This window comes from Hipposideros armiger, unplaced genomic scaffold (assembly GCF_001890085.2).
Source record: "Hipposideros armiger isolate ML-2016 unplaced genomic scaffold, ASM189008v1 scaffold_1179, whole genome shotgun sequence".
Classification (NCBI taxonomy): Eukaryota; Metazoa; Chordata; class Mammalia; order Chiroptera; family Hipposideridae; genus Hipposideros; species Hipposideros armiger.
This window is the reverse complement of record NW_017732529.1, coordinates 159,367-180,291: the sequence shown is the minus strand read 5'-3', so window position 1 is coordinate 180,291 and position 20,925 is coordinate 159,367. Positions and strand designations below refer to the sequence as shown.

Below are 20,925 nucleotides of genomic sequence, written 5' to 3'. Positions count from 1 at the left end.
TCCCCTACGTCCTACAGAAGGGAACACACCGTCAGCACCTTGATTTTAGCTCAGGGAGATCCATTTCAGACTTCTCAATTACAAAGTTGTAAGATAATAAATTTGTGTTGTTGTACGCCACTAAATTTGTGGTAATTACAGCAGCTATAGAAAACTAATACAGAAATTTTTTTCTCAAAAGTTTTATATGAGAAGTAACAGAAGTTAACGCTATGTCCTGCTTAGACAGTCACATTATTTATCAAAATTTAGTAGGCTTCAATCCACAAAAAATGAAATGATAAATAAAACTGAGCATCAAGTTAGGAAGTTCTTATTCACAAGAAAGGCCAATTTTTACATATCATTTAAGCATCTACTTTTATCACTACTAAGGCAGTCAGTATTAATTTGGAAATAAAATAACACACAATCAACCTGGATTCGCCAGGATTCTTAAGACTAGGAGCTAAGAGACAAGCATCAGATGCACAGCATCATTTCAATAAGTCAAACACACACACAGTACTATGACACTGAATAAATAAAGGGCAGGATGGAAGAGATATATATGGTAGGAAAGACAATATTGCTATTATTTAAGAGAAAAAAAGAAAGTGAGCTAAAATATATTATGTTAAACACCAAACTAGTTTAATATACAGTGGAGGAAAAAGCAATTAACAAATTTATGAATTTTTCTTCCATTTCTTTCTTGCTTCCAAGGTCAATCATTTAAGAACTTACAGCCAGATTTTGTTCTTTATTAAATAAAGTATTTATATTTCATACTAAGGAATTGGACTCTTGGTTTACTAAGTCCCTTAAATATTAATTTATACCATAAAGAAGTAGAAGCACACACACACACACACACACACTCACTCTCACACACAATATTTGTTAATTATGCTTTACCAGTAAGGATACTATCTTGAATTTGGTGTTTAGGACTTATTTTACATGCCTTTATGAATACACCTATTCACCTTTCAAATTTAAAATGAAAATACTTTTACTTTGATCCCTCCTTCTAGCCAGTATTAGGAACATTAGACAAACTGAAGATTTGAAATAACTTTTCTATTTCTTTGAGACCAGAGCAGAGTAATAGAAAAAATTAGTATTCCAAAGCTCCTAATTTAATGGGATAAATATGTTTTGCAATCAGAGAGACTTGGGCCCAAATCTTAAATTGTATTTGTAAAACTGGGTTAATTACTTATCTTCTATAAGATTTAGGTTTCTTGAAGAAATTATGTAAATGGGGATACCACTCTAAAATACAGAGCTTTTGCATGCATTAGATAAAACTAAAATTATATTGCCTAGCACATGATTGGCATTAAAATGCTCTCTTTGAGAGCAATAAAAATCACAATTACCTTATTTAATGAAGTTCTAATGTGAAAGTATAAATACTAAGTAAACTATATAATACTGTACTTTTCAACTAAGCAACTCTTATTAGTTTATCACTATGTGAAAAGACAGTAGTCCTGTTATTTATTTTTTTGGAAATATTTATTTCTTAAGTATTTCAATTGAACATGCAAGGAAGAGCATTTGTATTTCATTTTAAAAGTAAATGAACTTTCCCACACAGACTTCTGGAAGATGTGCACAGATATCAAAGTATGATGAAGGCTTTTAAAACTGACATCGGATATTACCTGTGAAAGGCAATTTACAATTACTACATGTCAGTCTTATGCTTTCGGCATTCAACAAATTTTTATCATCAGTTTTATGCTTTCAGGCATTCACTTCATTTTTTATTAACCACCTAAAATGTTCAAGGTAAGAGCTAAGGTCCAAAATATATGAGCTGGTTTATGTATTAGAGAAATACTGGTTTATGTATTAGAGAAATACTATGCTAAGACTTTGGAAAGATTTTTATATACATTAGGTTGAACCATATGAAAATGCCAATGTCTGACTGATTTTGTACAGCAATGGTTCAAAATTTAGTCTATATGGTTCAACCTAATAGACTAAAGTCATTACCTATTGTTAATTAGCACTCTATAATGCCCGATAGTTATATTTGGAATGTACAATATTTTATCATTATAAATAAAAAGCACCGATTTTATAATACTTTCAAATTATATATTTATTTTATAAAAATAACTATTTTTGTTTTGCAAATCTAAGTGGGATATTATAATGAACTATATCACACACACACCTTTCATAAGTAAATAACATTATCTTTATTTTTCCATCACATATGTATGGCTTACTTTGCATGTGTTAAATGTCATCACATCCAGTGAAAACAATCAGTTACAAGGCTACCCTATAAAACTTACAGTTTTATTTAAGAGATACAGATAATTATTGTGTATCAGCGGGTTGTAAGTAGCCAAAGAAAAATTCAAAGAAAGATAGGATCAATTTTAGCTAAAGGAATCCAGAAAAGTTTTGTGGGTTACTTATATAGATAAGATTGTAACATTTCAAGATTGGAAGATTGGGGAGAAGGAGGCCTGGAGAAACGGTCAGGTATTTTCAAATGAGGGAAAAGTATGAAAAGACTTGGGAGCATTTAAAAACAGGAAAAAAACTGACACAGGCTAGTAAGAATCCCAAATTTTAATAAACAGTTTGTCATCTAAATATATGAATGGGAAACATTTTCAACATGTCTTTCAAGCCCTCGGAGATTATTCTGAAAACTAATGATGCTACTTAGAGCCATGAAATTTAATTCTGTTGATAACATGATAAAAAAAATTGATTGTGTAAATTAAAATTTCAGGTAGTGGTATGCAGTAAAAGGGATAGGGAGACAGGGTTTGCTATTTTTCAGAGGATAGTCCTAAAGAACTTGCTAACACAGTAGTATCTGAGCAGAGACTGTAATGAAGTCAGAGAGAAAGTCATGAAGGTACTTGGGAAAAGAGATGTCCAGGCAGAGACACAGTAGATGCAAAGGCCCTGGGGTAAGAGTGTGCTTGGTATGTTCAAAGGATAGCAAAGAAGCCAATACAGCCAGAGTGTAAGGACAGAGAATAGAAGTGTTTTAGAAGATAAGATCAGAAGGTAGTCAGGGGTACATCATGTATGAATTTGCAGAGTTATAGAAGGGACTCCAGATTTTGTTCTAAGCATGCTAGGAAAGCCACCAGAGGGTTTTGAACAGGAATGTAAATATATCTGACTTACCTTTTAAAACGACACTCTGGCTATAATATGTACTGGGGTAGTAATTTTGTCATATAGGATCCAATAGCCAGAGTTCTGAAGATGATTGTTTACTGCCAAACTGAATTAATCATCCCTGACTCCAAATTTACTCCCCACTGTGAATTACCTATTGTTGTGAAGGGCACCACCATTCACCGCTCTGACCATATAACCAACCTAGAATCATCTTTGACTCTGCCTTCTTCCTCAGATCTAGACACCACACATTTATTCTACCTGAATAGTTCTGACCCTGTCTTCTTTGCTTTCATTGCTGTTATAAAAGGGATGAAGCATGTGTAAGCTGGACTACTACAAAAGCCTATTTAAACTTGCTGTCTTTAGACCTGACCCTCTCTAATTAATTCTTCAAGTCTGAAGAAGATGGATATGAACTTTCTAAACTTTAATTCTGATTGTGTATTTTCTTTGCTAAAAGTCTTTCAGCAGCTCTATATATCTTATAAAATAGAATCTCAACTACTTAATTTGTCCAAAGTACTTTATAATCTGGTTTGTCTTTCAATTATGCTACACCTCTTACCAATGGGAAACAAAATAAAAAGTCCTATTGAAAACTCTACCAAATGGGAAACAAAATAAAAAGTCCTGTTGAAATCACCTAGAGGATTTTTCTCAAATAAAATGTGCCTTTCTGGAGATTCAGATTTGTTCTCCTGTAAGGGCATGGCCTTTCATTGAAAACGACTACTAGAGTTGATGACTGTTACTATTAAAAGTGCATTCTACCTACTCTCAGATATGCTGGATAAGAAATAAGTCAAGGGCCTCTGCTATAGCCATACAAAAGTACTTCCATTTCTTATAACAAGCCATTCTATTCCACAGTTCCTCACCCTGTATATACTGGGTTTACCTACATCACCATCCTAGAAGTAATTCCTTCTTCAACTGCAAATCATCCTTAAAACCATATACTAAGACTTTAATGATTTCTATGGCAGTTAAATGATTCTTTTCTACTGTGCTTCTAAAGTAACTTCTATACTTGTATACCACTATTATATACTGTAATTATTTACATGTTATACTTCCTTTTTAAATAGTGGGTCTCTTGAAAGCAGGATATTCTCTGTTGAGTACCTACTATGTATAAGGCACTATATTACAATACATTCATACTCATTCATACTCCAGAGCCCAGCATAATAGCTATCAAACTGTTAAGTCCTTAATGAAAAAAATTAAATATCTCACATAATTACAATTTACAATTATCCCATATCTCATAAAGATACACTATGACCCTATGAGAGGCTTAAAGATGAGAAACAAAAATTGTTAAGTCCAAATATAGACAGAAATAACTAGCAGGCCTACCTACTTCAGAAACTACAGCAGCTGTTAATATGACCGGACCTCCACTTGAACCTTCTCAAATTAATGAATCTCCTAATTAAAAATATAAGCTATTGGAAAATTGCCTATTTGTTTTAGCAGGCTATTCACAGCCCTGTTCATTTTGGACCTGTGGTTATCATAAGTTATCTGTTTTACTTTTAATATGTCCATAACCCTGCTCGATTTGGGGGGTGGTATTAAGACCACTCTGAAAATACGGTGAAGCCTATATGGCCTTCTCATTAATCCATCTATCAACATACACACTCACTTTTCCTATAACTTCAGAGGGCTCATGAATCTCTCAATCTAATCAACCCAAGATTTAAAAACCTTACACCAGAGGGTAATAGTTGTGTAAATCTAATTTAAAAATACTCAGTATAATATGGTGCATTCACAGTTCCAAGAACACAGTATTTGCCTTTAAAAAAAAGTCCAAAATAACACTTGATAAAGATTAAAAAAAAAAAAATCCCCAAACAAAAGGTTAATACTAAAAATAAAAACAGAAAAACCAATGCTACCACACATAATAAATGTTCAAAGTTAGGGGAATAATATGCTATCAAGTATTGTATCATATATGTATCAAGTAGCAACATATTTTTCTAAGAATTTAAAAATTCTTTTGAAATACAGCATATAATCTAATTTTCATAATTAATGTTTAAAAATCTTATTTATAAAATAAACACAATTCTCTTTTTTCTGTAGGTTCTCAAATTTTATTTAGGTGCTAGGTATGGTACATGGCTCCAAGCAAAGATTCCCCCCTCATCCCAATTTCAAATTCTTCCTAAACTAAAAAAAAAACCTGCAAAATAAACAAAAACCCCACCTCAACTTGCATTCTGAAATTACTTAAGAAATATATCTATTAAAATATGGAAGAAACATTGATGCGCAGAGGCAAGAATCTTTGAAATTAATGAGCTGTGAGTAGAAAGGTGGATTTATTATAAAATCCACCTTTCTAGGCCTTTTTGGAAATGATACAACTATAGAAGCCAAGATTATATAGAACTTCATGATAATCTGCATCACTGGTTCTCAACATTTTCTCTTCCACGTTATACCTTAGAATAAGGACACATTTGCATTAGTAACAACTGCTCCCCATGACACTGATTTTTAATTAGGAGTTTATATACCCATAACAGATTCCCCAAGAATCCATACTGCAGATCTAGTCTAAACAATCACTAATGCTAGAATGCCCTGTCTTTTCATTTGTCCTTTCCTAAAAACCTGTATGTAGTTATAGAAAACTCATTAGAGCCTAAATTTTTAAAAATAAACTTTGTGTTTTGGAACAATTGTAGAATTCCAGATAAGTTGCAAATATGGAAAGTTCCTATATACCCTTTACCAATAGTCAAATTTTTTCTTGATTGGTTTAGGTAGAAATAAGCAATTAAAAAAGTAAATCAGATGGAGAAAGACAAATACCATATGATTTCACTCATGTGGAATCTAAAAAACAAAATAAATGAACAAACAGAACAGAAACAAACTCATAAATACAGAGAACAAAATGATGTTAGCCAGATGGGAGGGGGATAGGGGACAGGGTGAAAAAGGTGAAGGGATTAAAAAATACAAATTGGTATTTATAAAACAGTAATGGGGATGTAAAGTACAGCATAGGGAAAACAGTCAATAATATTTTAATTATGTATGGTGCCAGGTGAATAGTAGTTTTATTGGAGGGATCACAGTCCTAAGTTATACAAACGTCTAACCACTATGTTGGATACCTGAAACTAATATTGAATGTCAATTGTAATTAAATGGTCTCAGAAATAAAAATATAGTGTTTAAACAGCAAAATCACAAAAGCACAAAAATGCAAAAAAAAAAAAATGGTACTATAATAACTAGACCATGAAAAGGATACTTATTTACAGTAGAAGAGCTTATACAAGAAGGCAGAGCGTCACCTTGTTCAACCTCATCTATGAACATGCACACCGGATAACTCAAATTTTTTGCCCCTCTGCAACATGTTCATGAATGACTGAAAGTGCCACCAGTACTGATGTCAGGAAAACAAATAAGTTTTAAGGGTAGGTGAATTCACAGTATTCACACTATGAATAAAGAGGACTGACTGTATACATTTACATTTATTTACTGTACCTACCTTTGAAGATCCATTTGAATACATCTGTATCATGTTCTCTGCACCTTGTTTTACTTTAAGTTCTATATCCAATTGTTTCTGTAAGGCCATCAATCTATTATTGCTAGTAGAACAACGAGGGTCACTATTGGGAGTGTCTGGAGTCCTTGGGCAATCTGTAAATTATACAGTATGTTAAAATTACTTAACTAGGACCAACTGATGTTTAAAGAAGCTAATATTTTCAAAGAAAAAGAATTATAGGGTTTGAGATGAGCTTCAAGTCATCTAAATGGAATTTCCTTATGCTTACAGATAACACAAAAATTCAAGTCAAGAAAATATTTAAGTAGAGTTGCAAAACTATCTGGCAGAGATACTGTAGAAGTGATTACATTGAGTCTTAAGCTCAGATAGCTCATTGCCCAAAGTTCTTTCAACACTATTATTTTTAAATTAAGTCAAATCAATTTTACTAGTCAATTCAACAACTAAATTCTCTATTCATTATCTGATTGGTTAGAGAACAAAGCATGTTCAAATATAATGCATTAATTAGTAATAACCTAAGCATACACATAAAAGCCTTCACATTTTGTTTTCTACTATGGGGATGTTCAGTCACAGTGGAAAATGTTTCAAGGATATCGATTGAATGGTTTCATAGTGATGATAGGAGGCTGCGTAGGAAAACCAAAAATTTAAGTCCCCGGCTTCTCATAAAGCATACTGTGAAGCTTCTATTTTAAAACAAACATAAAAACTTCAAGTAGAGCCCACAGAATTATTCTGGATAATCCATTATTGTTGAAACACTAATAATAATCCTACCATGTAACCAAAATTCTTCATATTGAAATTCATTATTTTGTGTTTTAGCTCCACTAGGTCCCTTATTAAAAAAAAAAAAAAAAAAAAGGCTAGCAGACCTGGTTTAGTTTTAAGTAACTTGGTAATCGGTAATCACTGGAAAACTGTCTAAACTGTAAGTTACTTAAGCTTTGTGCTTCAAGGTTCCCTCCTCTCTGCAATAAAAGATGATGTGACTTATTGACTTTAATGAATATGCTTCATATTTAGCTTTATACTAATTTTTAAAATTCACAAGTTCAAAAATATTTAAACATAATTCATTAATTAACTTACAAAAATACAAATGCTATGCTAGATATTGATGTAAACTAATACTATTTTATCATTTATATACCACTTTACAAGGTGTAAGTTCTGATCTAAGTGCTTTATAATATATAAATTAATTCTCAGGAACAGCCCTGTAACAAGCATTACCCCCATTCTACAGAAAGAAAACCAGGACACAGAGAGGTAACTTGCCCAAGGTCAAATAACTAGTCAATTCTGTTCCCAAGTCTACCTTAATAACTGCTGTGCTATTCTGCTACCTTTTTGCCATTTAAAAGCCTTGTGAACAACTATACTAGGCTCTGTGTGTACACTTGTGTACTTACATATATAACAACACAATTATACACACACAAATATGTATATATGCATATTAATTCTTAAAATATCCTTTTGAGACACATATTATCCACATTTTACTCATCAGGAAACAGGCAGTCACACAGCTATTAGTTGGGATTCATGAGGAAAGGTTTCTATTATAACGGAATTCCCCAAATTACAGAACTTGATTTTTTAAGTGACATATTCTTATAGAAAACTGATATAAAAGGTAGACAAGATTTAAGATCAGGCTCACAAAGGAACTACTTAACGTATTGCTATGGACAGAATGTTTGCTATGGATAAAATTCGTATGTTGAAGCCATAATGTAAAGGTATTTGGAGGTGAGGCCTTTGGGAAGTAATTAGGTCATGAGGGCGGTCTGTCTTTGTCATGTGAGGATACAGTGGGAAGATGTCCTGTACAAACCAGGAAGAGGGCCTTCACCAGAATTCTGACCATGCTGGCACCTTGATCTCAGAGTTCCCAGCCTCCAGAAACTTAAGAAATAAATTTCTGTTGTTTAAGCCACCCAGTCTATGGTATTTTGTTAAAGCAGCCCAAACTACAACACACACATACTCGTATATATACAGTATCACAGTGGTTAAGAGTGCCTACGTTCCAATCTCAATTTTGGCACTGAGATTCAGTACAAACTATGTAATACGGAATGAGTTACTTCACAGTGCTATGCTTCGTTTTCCTCATCTGTTAAATCTACCTCAGGATTGTTGTGATTACGTAAATTATGTGTAAAGAGCTTAGAAAAGAAAGGGCATGGTGCATAATAAATATTCAATAAACATTAACTAGGAGTAGTTGCTGTAGGAAGTATATAAGTATATCTCTGTTGAGTCCATAAATTAACTGCCCATTATAGTAATGATTGAACTGTTAAGTGTATTCAGATCTGTGAACAGTAAGGTTTTCTTCCTTTATTATTACATAAATGATACAAGACTCCTATAAGAAATCAAAATCACACAAAATTTGGTATATAATTTGTAATCACATTTTAAAAAAGAACTGGAATGCATTTAGAGCAGAAGGCCCTCAGTTGAGAAGAGTATGGAAATGTGTTATTTGCAAAATAGTTGATGGTGTTTATCCTAGGATGAGAAACAAATGATTCTTGTCTAAACATTTAAACATTTGTCTATGAAAAAGAAGTTGTTCATTTACTATTTCTCCACAGGGAAGAGAATTACAATCAATGGGTAAAGGTGGTAAGGTCAGAAATTTTATCACAGGATAAAGAGAAATTCTTTATGTTTTGAGTTATCTAGCAATGAAATGGTCTGCCTTAAAATTAATAAAATCCCTTGTCTCTGGAAGCATTTACATAGACGTTAGATTATAATCTATTAAAGATGCTATATAAGAAATTCTTACACATTGAAGCAGGTTGTACTAAGACATTAAATACTATTGATTCTAATAGTCTGAATTTGTAATCTAACACTACAATATCTATTAATAACACTGTTCCTATGGAAAAATATGTTCTCAGTTTTATTAATAATAAGGATTACAAGACTTAAGAAATAACAATGAATGGTAATAGTTCTTGAGGTCAGAATGCCTTGGTTAAAATCCTGTGATTGCTACTTATTGGTGTGGTCTTGATTATATACTTACTTAACATCTCTGTGTTTCAGTTTCCTCAGTCACAAACTAGGGGTTACTGTGAAGAAAACGCCTGTATAGTGAGTGGTTAAGCCAATGTGTAGGGCTCAATAAAATTACATGTCAGGGCTCAGTTAAGAAGTTGGTATTAGGCCGGCCGAGTGGCTCAGTTGGTTAAGAGCTTGCTCAAGAGTTTGAGCTCTGAGCAACAGCGGTTCGAGTCCAGCCCGAGCCGAGCAGCCGCTGAGCTGCCAACAGGTAGCAGGATGGCTCAGCTTAAAAACAAAAAACAAAAAACAAAAAACAAAAACAAAAAAAAACTATACCTCATGATTAAGACTAAAGACAACTCTATATTAGCTGCATCTATTGTTCTAAATACCAAACCAGTTCTTTTGAGGGGAAGAGGGGTGTGTTACAATAATTGTTCATACTTTCAACCTTCTAAATATTGTCATACAATTCTAAAATGTATGTTATACAAATTCAATAAAAAGATTTTAATATATATATATATTGTTTATATCCTTGATCAAAGAGGCCTCAAATAAAGTCCCACCTTCATAGCTAGGGATCAAAGGCCTTATGCTAACTAGCTGTAAGCTAACTTTCCATTACTACTTTTCTGTCAAATTCTATATTCAGTTAAAAAATAAAATCAGTATCTCTCTACCTCTAAAAAATGCAAAGCACTTGCCTTCCTCAATACTATTGTTAACTCAGCTTAGGCATTATTTTCTTCAGGAAACCTCTAATCATCCCCCAATCTAATCTGGTGCCCTTTCTAATATGTCTTCAAAATACATTCCCGACTCCTGTCCATTGAAATATCCATAATACAGTATTGTAATGATGTATTTCATGTCGATTTTCCCTCTGAGACTATAAGCGTCTTGAGTGCTGGGACTTATTTTCAACTATTAGGTTGTTGAAAAAGTCATGATGTATTTTTTCTATGTTTTTCGTTGCAAAAATGCATCATGACTTTTCTGACAACCCAATATTTTAATGGATGAGTTTACTAGATTAGATAATAGAAAAATAGAAGATCAGTACTGAAAAATAGTAAGTTTAAAAAAGGAGGAAAGACAGAAAATGAGAGGTTAAGAGACACAGAGGGCAAAAAAACCTACAACATAACTATATCTTATTGTGTTTTGGAAGAAAAAAAAATAACAATGTTGCAAAGACAGTATGTGATGAGATAATTACTGCAAATTTTTCAGAACTTATACAAGTTACCAATCAACAGATTCAAGATATCGAATCAACTCCAAGCAGAAATATACATACAGCCCCGACTTAATGATGACTTAACTTATGATATTTTGGCTTTATGATGGTGTGAAGGCAATATGCACCTTTGAATTTTGATCTTTTCCTGGGCTAGTGATATGTGGTGAGATACTCTCTAATGATGCTGGGAAGCGGCAGCAAGATACAGCTCACAGTCAGCCATGTGATCATGAGGGTAAACAACTGACACTCTACAGTGTACTCATTGTGTTAAATGACTGTGCCCCACTGTAGACTAGTATAAGTATTCTGGGCATGTCTAGGGAAACAAGTCTAAGCTATGATGTTTGGTAGGTTAGGGGATTAAATGCATTTTTGATTTAGGATATTTCTAACTTAGTGATGGGATTATCGGAATGTAACCCTATTGTAAGTCAAGGAGCATCTGTATAGTGAGGGAAAAGCAAAAAACAAAAAAACCCCACACCTGGACACATCATGGTAAAATTTCAGAAAAATCAGAGAAAATTTTAAGAGCAGCCAGAGAAAGGGTGCCTTAAAAGTAGCTACTGTTAGAGTGACAGCAGACTTTTCAAAAACAACAATGAAAGCTGAAGAAGGTAGAATAATGGTTTCTTAATGTAAAGGATATAACTACCAATTATATTGAAAACTCAATGAAAATACCTTTCAAGAATGAGGACAAAATGATAACACTAATGGACAAAGCCGGAAAAAAATATTACAAACATAAACTCTTAAAAAGAAATCCTAAGGGAAGTACTTTAAGAAGAAGAAAAGTGATACAAACTGGTACATCAAAAGAGAAATAAGGAATGAAGAACAAAGAAAATGGTTAATACATTAGTGACTTTAAATGATCACTGTATAAATCAATAAAAAAGTAATGAAAGGGTTTTTAAAAAACCAAATTAAAATTAAGGCAACAACAATATATGTCAAGATATGGGTAAATAGAGGCATTCTAAGGCCTTTGAAATGTATGGAGATGGGTAAAAACAGTGATTAACACTATAGCCTTTGATAAGTATGCATGTTGGACTGTGTAAATAAACCAAAATTTCTAAAATAATTGACTGATGTTTAAAAATACTACAAAAATGGCAAGAAAGGGGAGAAAAAATATTGAAAGCATAAAATAAGTTATTAAAAATAAATCCAAATATATCAGTAATTATTTAAACATAATGGACTAAACAATCCAGGTAAAAGACAATCATTAGACTGGGTAACAATAAATGAAAAAAAGCACATCCAACTATATGCTATTTATAAGAGATATATTTAAAACATAGTGATATAAAAATTAAGTGAATGAAAAAGAAAAGATATTTCATGCAATCAGTAACCCCAACCCCCAAACTATATTAATAATAGACATACTTTGAGGCACAAAGATAAATGGAAATAAAGTCATTTCATAATGACAAAAGGTTCAATTTATCAGAAAGATAATATCAATTTTAAATATTTAGGTACCCAATAACAATGGCCACAAAATAAAGCAAAAACTGGCAGAATTAAACAGAAAATAGCAACTCCATATTCTACTAAATATTAACTCAATGTTTTTGGTAATTAATAGAATAAGCAGATAAAAATTAAATTTTTAACCTATAAACAAAGAACATGCAACAAGTGAAGAATATGCATTATTTTTAAACACACACAAATCACTGAAAAACTTGATTATATATGGCCATAAAACAAATTTCAGCAAATTTCAAGGGACCACAGTATAATTAATCAAGAAATCAATAAAGGATAACTAGAAAATCCTCATATGCTTAATAACTAAGAAACACACATTTAAGTAACTAATAGGATGATGAAGACACAATGGAAATGAGAAAATACTTCAAACTGAGTAACTAAAATTTTAGGGATATCAGCACCATGGCAGTATAAGACAGATGTCCCTCCTTTTTAAACAATGAATTAGACATTCATTAATGAGCAAAAGTGCCTTTGTGGAATTTTAAGTTATCTAGCACTATAAGCCAGGGGACCTGGGAGGAGTCTTACCCACCTTAGCATCTGGTAATTGGCAGACAGAACTCAGGATGCATCAAAGACATAAAAATAAGCCCTGATACCATAAAACTCCTAGAAGATGTAGAGAAGAAGCCCTCAACATTTGTCTCAGCAATGAGACCTAACGCACAGGCAATAAAAGCAAAAATAACCTCAATCTACTTCAGACTAAACAGGCTCTTCACAGCAAAAACAATTAACAAAATTAAAAAGCAATATACAGAATGAAAGAAAATACTGTACTTGCCAATTATCTATCTGACAAGGGATTAATACCCAAAATATATTAAAAAACTGATACAGTTCAATAACAAAAATATAATCTGATTGAAAAATGGGCAGAGGAACTAAAACATTTTCCCAAAGACATCCCAAATGACTAAAAAGTACATGAAAAGAGCTCACATCACTAATCATCAGGGAAATGCAAATCAAAACCACAATGAGATGTCACCTCACACCTGTTAGAATGGTTATTATCAAGAAGAGATAACAAATGTTGTTGAGACTGTAGAAGGGAACACTGGTATACTGTTGTTGGGAATGTAAATTGGTGCAGCCACTATGGAGGTTCCTCAAAAAATTAAAACTAGCACTACCATATGATCTAGCAGTCCCAGACCTGAGTATATATCTATGTATTTAAGGGAGATGGAAACAGAATATCAAAGAGATATATGTACCCTCATGTTTACTGTGGCATTACTCACAATAGCTAAGATATGAAAACAACCTAAATGTCCCTCAATAGATAAATGAATAAGGATGTGGTACACACACACACACACACACACACACACACACACACACACACACACACACACACACACACACACACACACACNTGGAATATTATTTAGCAATGAGAAAGAAAGAAATTCTGCCATTTGCAACAACATGAGAGCTTGAGGGCATTATGCTAAGTGAGATAAATCAGACAGAGAAAGACAAATATTGGATGATACCACTTATATGTGGAATCTAAAAAAACCAAGATCTTGTAAAAACACAGAGTTGAATGGCGCTTACCAGAGGCTGGAGGGTAGGGAAATTGGGGAGATGTTTTTAAGGGTACAAATTTAGAACTAATAGATAAGTAAGTCCTGAAAGCTAATGCAAAGCATAGTGATTATAGACAATAATACTGTATTATAAACTTCGAAGTTGCTAAGAGACTAGATCTTAATTGTCCCACTACAAAAAAGAAATGATAATTATATGACATGAGAGAGGCGTTTGCTCTATTGATAATCATATTGCAATATATAAATGTACCAAACCAGTATATTGTATATCTTAAACTTACACAATGTTATATATTAACTTTCAATAAAAATAAATTAAAAACTTTTACATATCAAAACTTTTGTGATGCAACTAAAGCAATACATAGAGGATATTTATAAACCTCGAATGAATATATCAGAAAAGAGAACAAATTTAAAGCACTAAGTATCTATCTCAGTTAGTTTAAAAAAATAGCCAAATAATTCCAAAGAGAATGGGAAAAGGAAGTAATAAAGATTAGGGCAGAGATTAATAAGACAGAAACACACAAAAGAAAGGATCAGTAGAGTTAAATTATTTTTTTATGAAGGACGCAGACTAATACTATTACAAGAAAAGTGGTCAAGAAAAAAAAAATGAAGAACATACCAATTTAGTAATGAAAGGTGGACTGCTACTATAAATATATCCTGACTTTAAATGAATAATAGACTGATATTATAAATTATGTCAATAAATTTGAAAATTATGTAAAGTAGAGAACATCCTAAGAAACTATAATTTCACCAAAATAAGAAAAAATAACAATTACCAATAAATTTCAAAGTGCTACAAGATATCTCAAGTAAATTAGATTTGTAGAAGAATGTAGACGGTATTTGTAATCTTTAAGTACTGACGCTATAGGTTGACTAACTTAAAACCCTATGCTCAATGTCATTCTCTCTTGCTTAAAATAAGGGGCGGGTTACTGGGGGAAACAAAACTAAACAAAACAAAAAAACCACAAGATTTCTCAGTCTCACGTGCAGTTGGGGGCTAGAAGGCAGTGCATGGTGCATGTGGCCCAATCCCAGGACAGATATAACTAGACATCTGTAACTTTGTGCTTCTGAGAATGCTTTTGCTTTTCTGATAAAAAGAGGCTCAACAGGTTCTAATCATCCTGGTGGAATAAAGCTTGGGTTTTAATAAGCGCCCAAGAAAAGGCCTGGGGACTCCGACAGAGTGGGCAATCAGATCAGGAAAACCTGATTAAAGACAGGAACCTCAAAAGGTGCCATCCATAATGGCTGAATTATTTGTTCACTTGTCTTTGGTTTAGGATGACTAGGAGGAGTGGGAATGAGTATTCTTTAAAAATTCCTACTGCTCCACGCAAGTTGAAGCAGGAAATCATACTACCTATGTGGCCCTCCAAAACTTAAAGTTTAAATTTTATTTTAATTGATCTCAGGCTGGTACTGCTTCCAGGTATCTTACAGAAACAAATGCAAATTCTCTTTGAAACAAAGCACTTTAAATCCAGACCTGAAAGAATTCCCATAGGGAAGTTCCAGTGAAAATATACGCACAGGTAGAAATCACAAAGCTCTGATTAAAAAAGAAAAAAATCACCATGAATTTATAAGAGTAATGTGGCAAAGATTTTACCTATTGTCATTATCTTATACAGAATGTGAAAAAGTGTATTTAACATGTAACTCTAAATACAAGGAGTATCAAAAGAATGACGAGTAAGAGACTATCAAAAATTACCAAGATTAACAAAATAGAGCTTTGCATTAAAATGTATATATTAAAGCATCTATATTAGAAATACAATACATGTGGATCAAGAGCAAACTGGATACAGGCAAAAAGAGTAGTAGAAAAATGGAGATAGACTTGAAGAAATTATCATGCATCTAATTGGAATTCCAAAATGAAGGAGTGGAGAGAATACAGAAGGTGCAATACTCAAAGACACAGAGGCTAAGAATTTCTCATAATCAATGAAATACACAAATCCGATTCAGGAAACCCAGCAAATCCCAAGCAGTTCAAATGAAAGGAAATCTATACAATTATACTCAAAGAGCAGAACACTACTGACAAGGAGTATCTTAAAAGAAGCTAAGGAGAAAGAAAATGATAAACATGCAGGCAACTATAAACCAATAATGACTATATAAAATAATAACTAGATCTAATTTGTGGAATTGAAGATAAAATAATAGAACTAGAATATGGATAGCAATGGCTTAAAAGTCAGATGGAGTTAAGTAGATTGGAGTTAAAGTGTTCTAAGTTTTTGTATGGTGTGATGAGTCTAGTTGACAAACAGAAACCACACTAGATATTTTAAATAGAGGGAATACAGGAAATTAATTACATCACATATATCCAGGTATTGTTCACAAGACTGGAGACAAAATAGTGACAAAATTATTCTTCCAAAGAGCTTAAAGTCAGGTATTTTATATACATATACATTTTGCAATCTGTATGTACCTATATACATGGGTATGTGTGTCTATATATTCAAAAGTGTATGTGCATATATATGAATATTTTCAAATATGCTGCAAAGGTGAATTTTCAATATACCATATACACACCAATAATATACCCATATACCTATATATCCACCACCTATCTTCTGCCAACTAAACACATATACACATAGTACAGGTAAAAAAGAGCAAATGGTAAGGGGAAAAATGAGAAAATTAGATTAGGGAGCAGCAGAAGTTGAAGTAAGAGGCAGAGGCCAGATTATATGAAGCACATCTTTGTCATGCTACAAATTTGTATTGTATTCTGCAGGGAATGGAGAGCTACTGAAAGGTTTAAAGCAAGAAAACAAAGGATCAAATCTGAGTATTAGGTAAAAAGCATTGGTAGCAGCAGTGCTTAGGTTGGATGAGAGAAATAACTGGACTTGTAGGTGTTAGTAGTAAGAATGAAGAGGAGATGTAGATTTGACACCTATGTCAGAGATAGAGTCTATAGGGCTTGGTGACTTGACATACAGACTTACAATGGAGAGTGAAAAGTGAGAAGAAAGGAATGTATCTATAGTAAAAGTCAGATTTTAGTTATGGATTATTAGGGTTATGCCATTAACATAGAAAAGAAAGGGAAAATTTTAGAGGTAGTGTTCCAGGAAAGAAGAGTTCAATTTTAAACACGATGAGAGAGGCAAAGCCAATAGAACATTTGGGTAATATCTGTAAGTTATAAGACTATAAGGCTAGAAAACCCATCTTGGCTTGAGATACCACGCTGGTATAGTACCAGAAAATATAATGTGTTTAAAATCTCCCCAGGGATGAGATTTTCCAAGGCCATAATGATGAGTAAAAATGGAATTCATTAGTAGTTTCCCCAACAACGTGTAGAGCAACAGATATGATGTTTCTGGTGCTTTTGGTCTTTTCTTAAAACCACAACCGAGTAGTTGGATTTCAAGATGAATTAGTTCTAGAACATAGGAGCAATCAAGGTCCTTAGAACATTCCTGATTATGTAAGTAAGGCCCAAACCTTAAACTGGTTCCTTGATTCTCTTGAAGGTTAGTAATATAATTGAACTTAAGGGCTTTATTTCTCAGCCCCAGAAAAAACTTCCTCAGACTTTACTTACTTCCAAACAGTGGTTACCTGTTCAAAATTGGAAGAGCTTAGATGACTCACACTTGATCTTTCCTCAAGCTATTAAAGCCTTTTTTCACAAAACAGTCTAGAAAGGGCACACATAGTCTATCCTCCTTATTTTACAAATGACTAAAAACAAGGTCTAAAGGGGTTGCAAATGGTAAACAACCACACAACTATGTAATGGTCCAGCTGGGATGAGATCTCAGATCATAAAATCTTTGATCTTTCCTTTTATAGCCAGCTGACTCCCAATGCTCAATATTCATGAAGTACTTGAACAGCCTGAATGTCTACTTCTGTATCAAGGCTATTTACTGCACTAAAAAGAGAAGAGAAGAGAAGAGAAGAGAAGAGAAGAGAAGAGAAGAGAAGAGAAGAGAAGAGAAGAGAAGAGAAGAGAAGAGAAGAGAAGAGAAAAAAAGAAATATAGTTGAAATAAACCTAGCCAAATCTAAATTAAGAAAAGTAGTAGTATGTTAAGCACTAGTTTATTTAGCTCCTTCACAAACTTTCATCTATAAGTATCTTAGTTACTGTTCATTGGTCAACATTTTGGTTTTTGCTTGGTACTTATAAGTTGATGTTTTAAAAATAAACTTCTCCAGAATCTTGCCATTTGTTACAGTTATATTAACTGTTTATATTTCCCCTGAAATCTTAAACAGATAATGCTTACATTATAAAGTCATCTGGAACCCGGTCAGATTATAATGAATGCTCACTTATATTAATGGATGCTTAATCAGTTATTTTGATGTTTAATCAGCATGACTTTTGTCAGAAGTCACCAACTATAGTAATTTTGCTGAACTATTTTATTCCTAGTACAACCTCTGGTTTAGCCTTTTAAATATTTTACCACAAAAACATGGATAAAATTGTGGGCTATAACATTTTTTGTTTACGGTGAAATAAGCAACTTAGGCATTAAAAATTTCAGAACTGCTTGTACTTCTTATACTAGATCTTAATATTTGAAAACCACACATTTGTATCCATCTCATTGTAGGGAAGACTTCTTCATTCTGTACATAACTGTACCTAGGGCATGCACAGCTCTTTTGCACATCTAAAGCTGATGCTACTTTATTTTTCTTCTTCCCTCTGATTACAATAATGTATATCACCAACCACTATATACCTGTTAGACTGGTTAAAAATGTGTATTAACAATACCAAGTGCTAGAGAAGATGTGAAAAACTAGAACTCTCATACATTGCTGGTGACAATAAAAAATGATAGTTACTCTGGAAAACATTTTGTCAGTTGCTTATAATACTAAACATACCCTAACATATGAATTAGCAATCACACCTTTAAGCATTCACCAAAGTGAACTAAAATACATTCACACAAAAACCTGTTCACGGGTAAACACAGCAGCTGTACTGAAAATTGCCCCAAACTGGGAAACAACTCTAATGTTCTGTGTAAATGGATAAACTGGTACATCTATACAATGATTACTACTCTGCAATAAAAAAAAAAAAGAATTATTGATAAGTGCAAAAACCTGGAAGAATATCAAAAAGCAATATGTTGAGTGAAAAAAGTGAGTCTCAAAAGGTTATTATATACTTTATGATTCCATTTATATGATATTCTTGAAAAGCAAACTATGGTGACAGAACAGGCCAGTGGTAGCCAGGGGCTATGAAGTGGGGAGGGAGTGTGACTACCAAGGGATAGCACTGTTCCTTTGCCAGGCTGTGGTGGTGGTTAGAGGAACCTATACATTTATTAAAATTTATGGGAAGGTATCCCAAAAAAGAATCAATTTTACTGTGCATTAACTTTAAAAAAAAAGTATATCATCAAAGAATTCAAGTGCCAGGGATACAGATCATTTAATCTCACGATTTTAAACATAAGGAAATGAATCCAGGGGTGTCAAAAGTGATTTGCTAATTAACGGTCACTTACTAATTAACGGCAATCCTTTCCTTAAGAGTTCACAACTTAACACAAAACATTTACCTCAAAATGGGAAATTCATTCAGAAATAAAATGTAGAAATGACATAGCCAGCCAGGTCACAGATTCCACACTTACTTTAATACATATAAATTCAACTATAATTTCTATGCCACATTTAGGTGGACAGATAAAAAAAAGTAAAATTAAATTCTTCTGTTTATTCAAGAAAGACTTCATAAACTGAACTTCTGTCATTAAGGAAGAAAACTCCCGGGACGGCTGAGTGGCTTGTTGGTTAGGAGTTGGCTTGGGATGCCAGCTCTGAGCAGCGGGGCCCTGGTTCGGATCCCACATGAGGGCCAGTGACGCTGTGCCCTCTATAGCTAACATGATGAACAACAGCTCAACCTGAAGCTGAGTCACCAACGACGGCATGGGCTGCAGTGGGCTGCCGTAAGCTACCGTGAGTAGCGGGGAGCCGGTGTGAGCTGCCATGAGCAGCCGTCCAATGGCCGGCAATTGATCTGCCTCAGCCAGGAAGAGTGCAATGATCACAATACCAACATGAGCCAGTGAAGCGGCGTCCTCCACGACTAGATTGAAGAACAAAAGAACAGCAACTTGTCTGTTCCCCTCCCCCAATTCCCCAATAAAATCTTAAAAAAAAAAAGAATTTGAAAAAAAATAAAAAGAAAGAAAACTCCCTCACTATCTTCAGAATTTAGAAGAATTTCCAAGTTTAACTCCAAAACAGTCCCAATACTATTAGTTCTATACTAAATTAATATTTCCCATCTGGGTATTCTAGATATTAAAGAAAGTATTCAGTACCTCAATAGGTTAAAATCAATCTAACTTTGGTGGGGGTCTGAGAAGATGGAAATGGGAAGACGTAACAAGAAAGGGAAATAAGAAGGTGAACAGCAAGCTCAAGAGTATCATGGGCATAAAGAGAACATAAAAAAATTCATTTCTATTATAAGACGCTGAAGAGAGAAATCAAAGAAGACACAAATAAATGGAAATACCATGTTCATGGATAGGAAGACATAATATAGTTAAAATGTCAATACTACCTAATTCAATATATAGATTCAATGCAATTCCTATCAAACTACCAAGAACATTTTTCTCAGAAATAGAACATATAATCCGAAAATTTATATGGAGCCATAAAAGACCTTGAATAGCCACAGCAATCTTGAGAAATAAGAACAAAGCGGGAGGTATCACGCTACCCGACATCAAATCATACTACAAGGCTACAGTAATCAAAACAGTATGGTACTGGCATAAAAACAGACACATA

The 20,925-nt window shown here is 33.3% G+C and overlaps 1 protein-coding gene across 3 annotated transcripts in view; it reads right to left on the bottom strand.

The window, feature by feature from the left end:
- The window catches only part of PKN2 (protein kinase N2), a 122,487-nt gene that overhangs the window by 49,474 nt on the left and 52,088 nt on the right, over positions 1-20,925 (bottom strand). For all 3 annotated transcript variants that reach the window (XM_019632818.1, XM_019632821.1, XM_019632819.1), the window contains exon 3: positions 6,683-6,837. In XM_019632818.1, the coding sequence (XP_019488363.1) occupies positions 6,683-6,837 (155 nt within the window). The remainder of the gene's footprint in view (positions 1-6,682; positions 6,838-20,925) is intronic.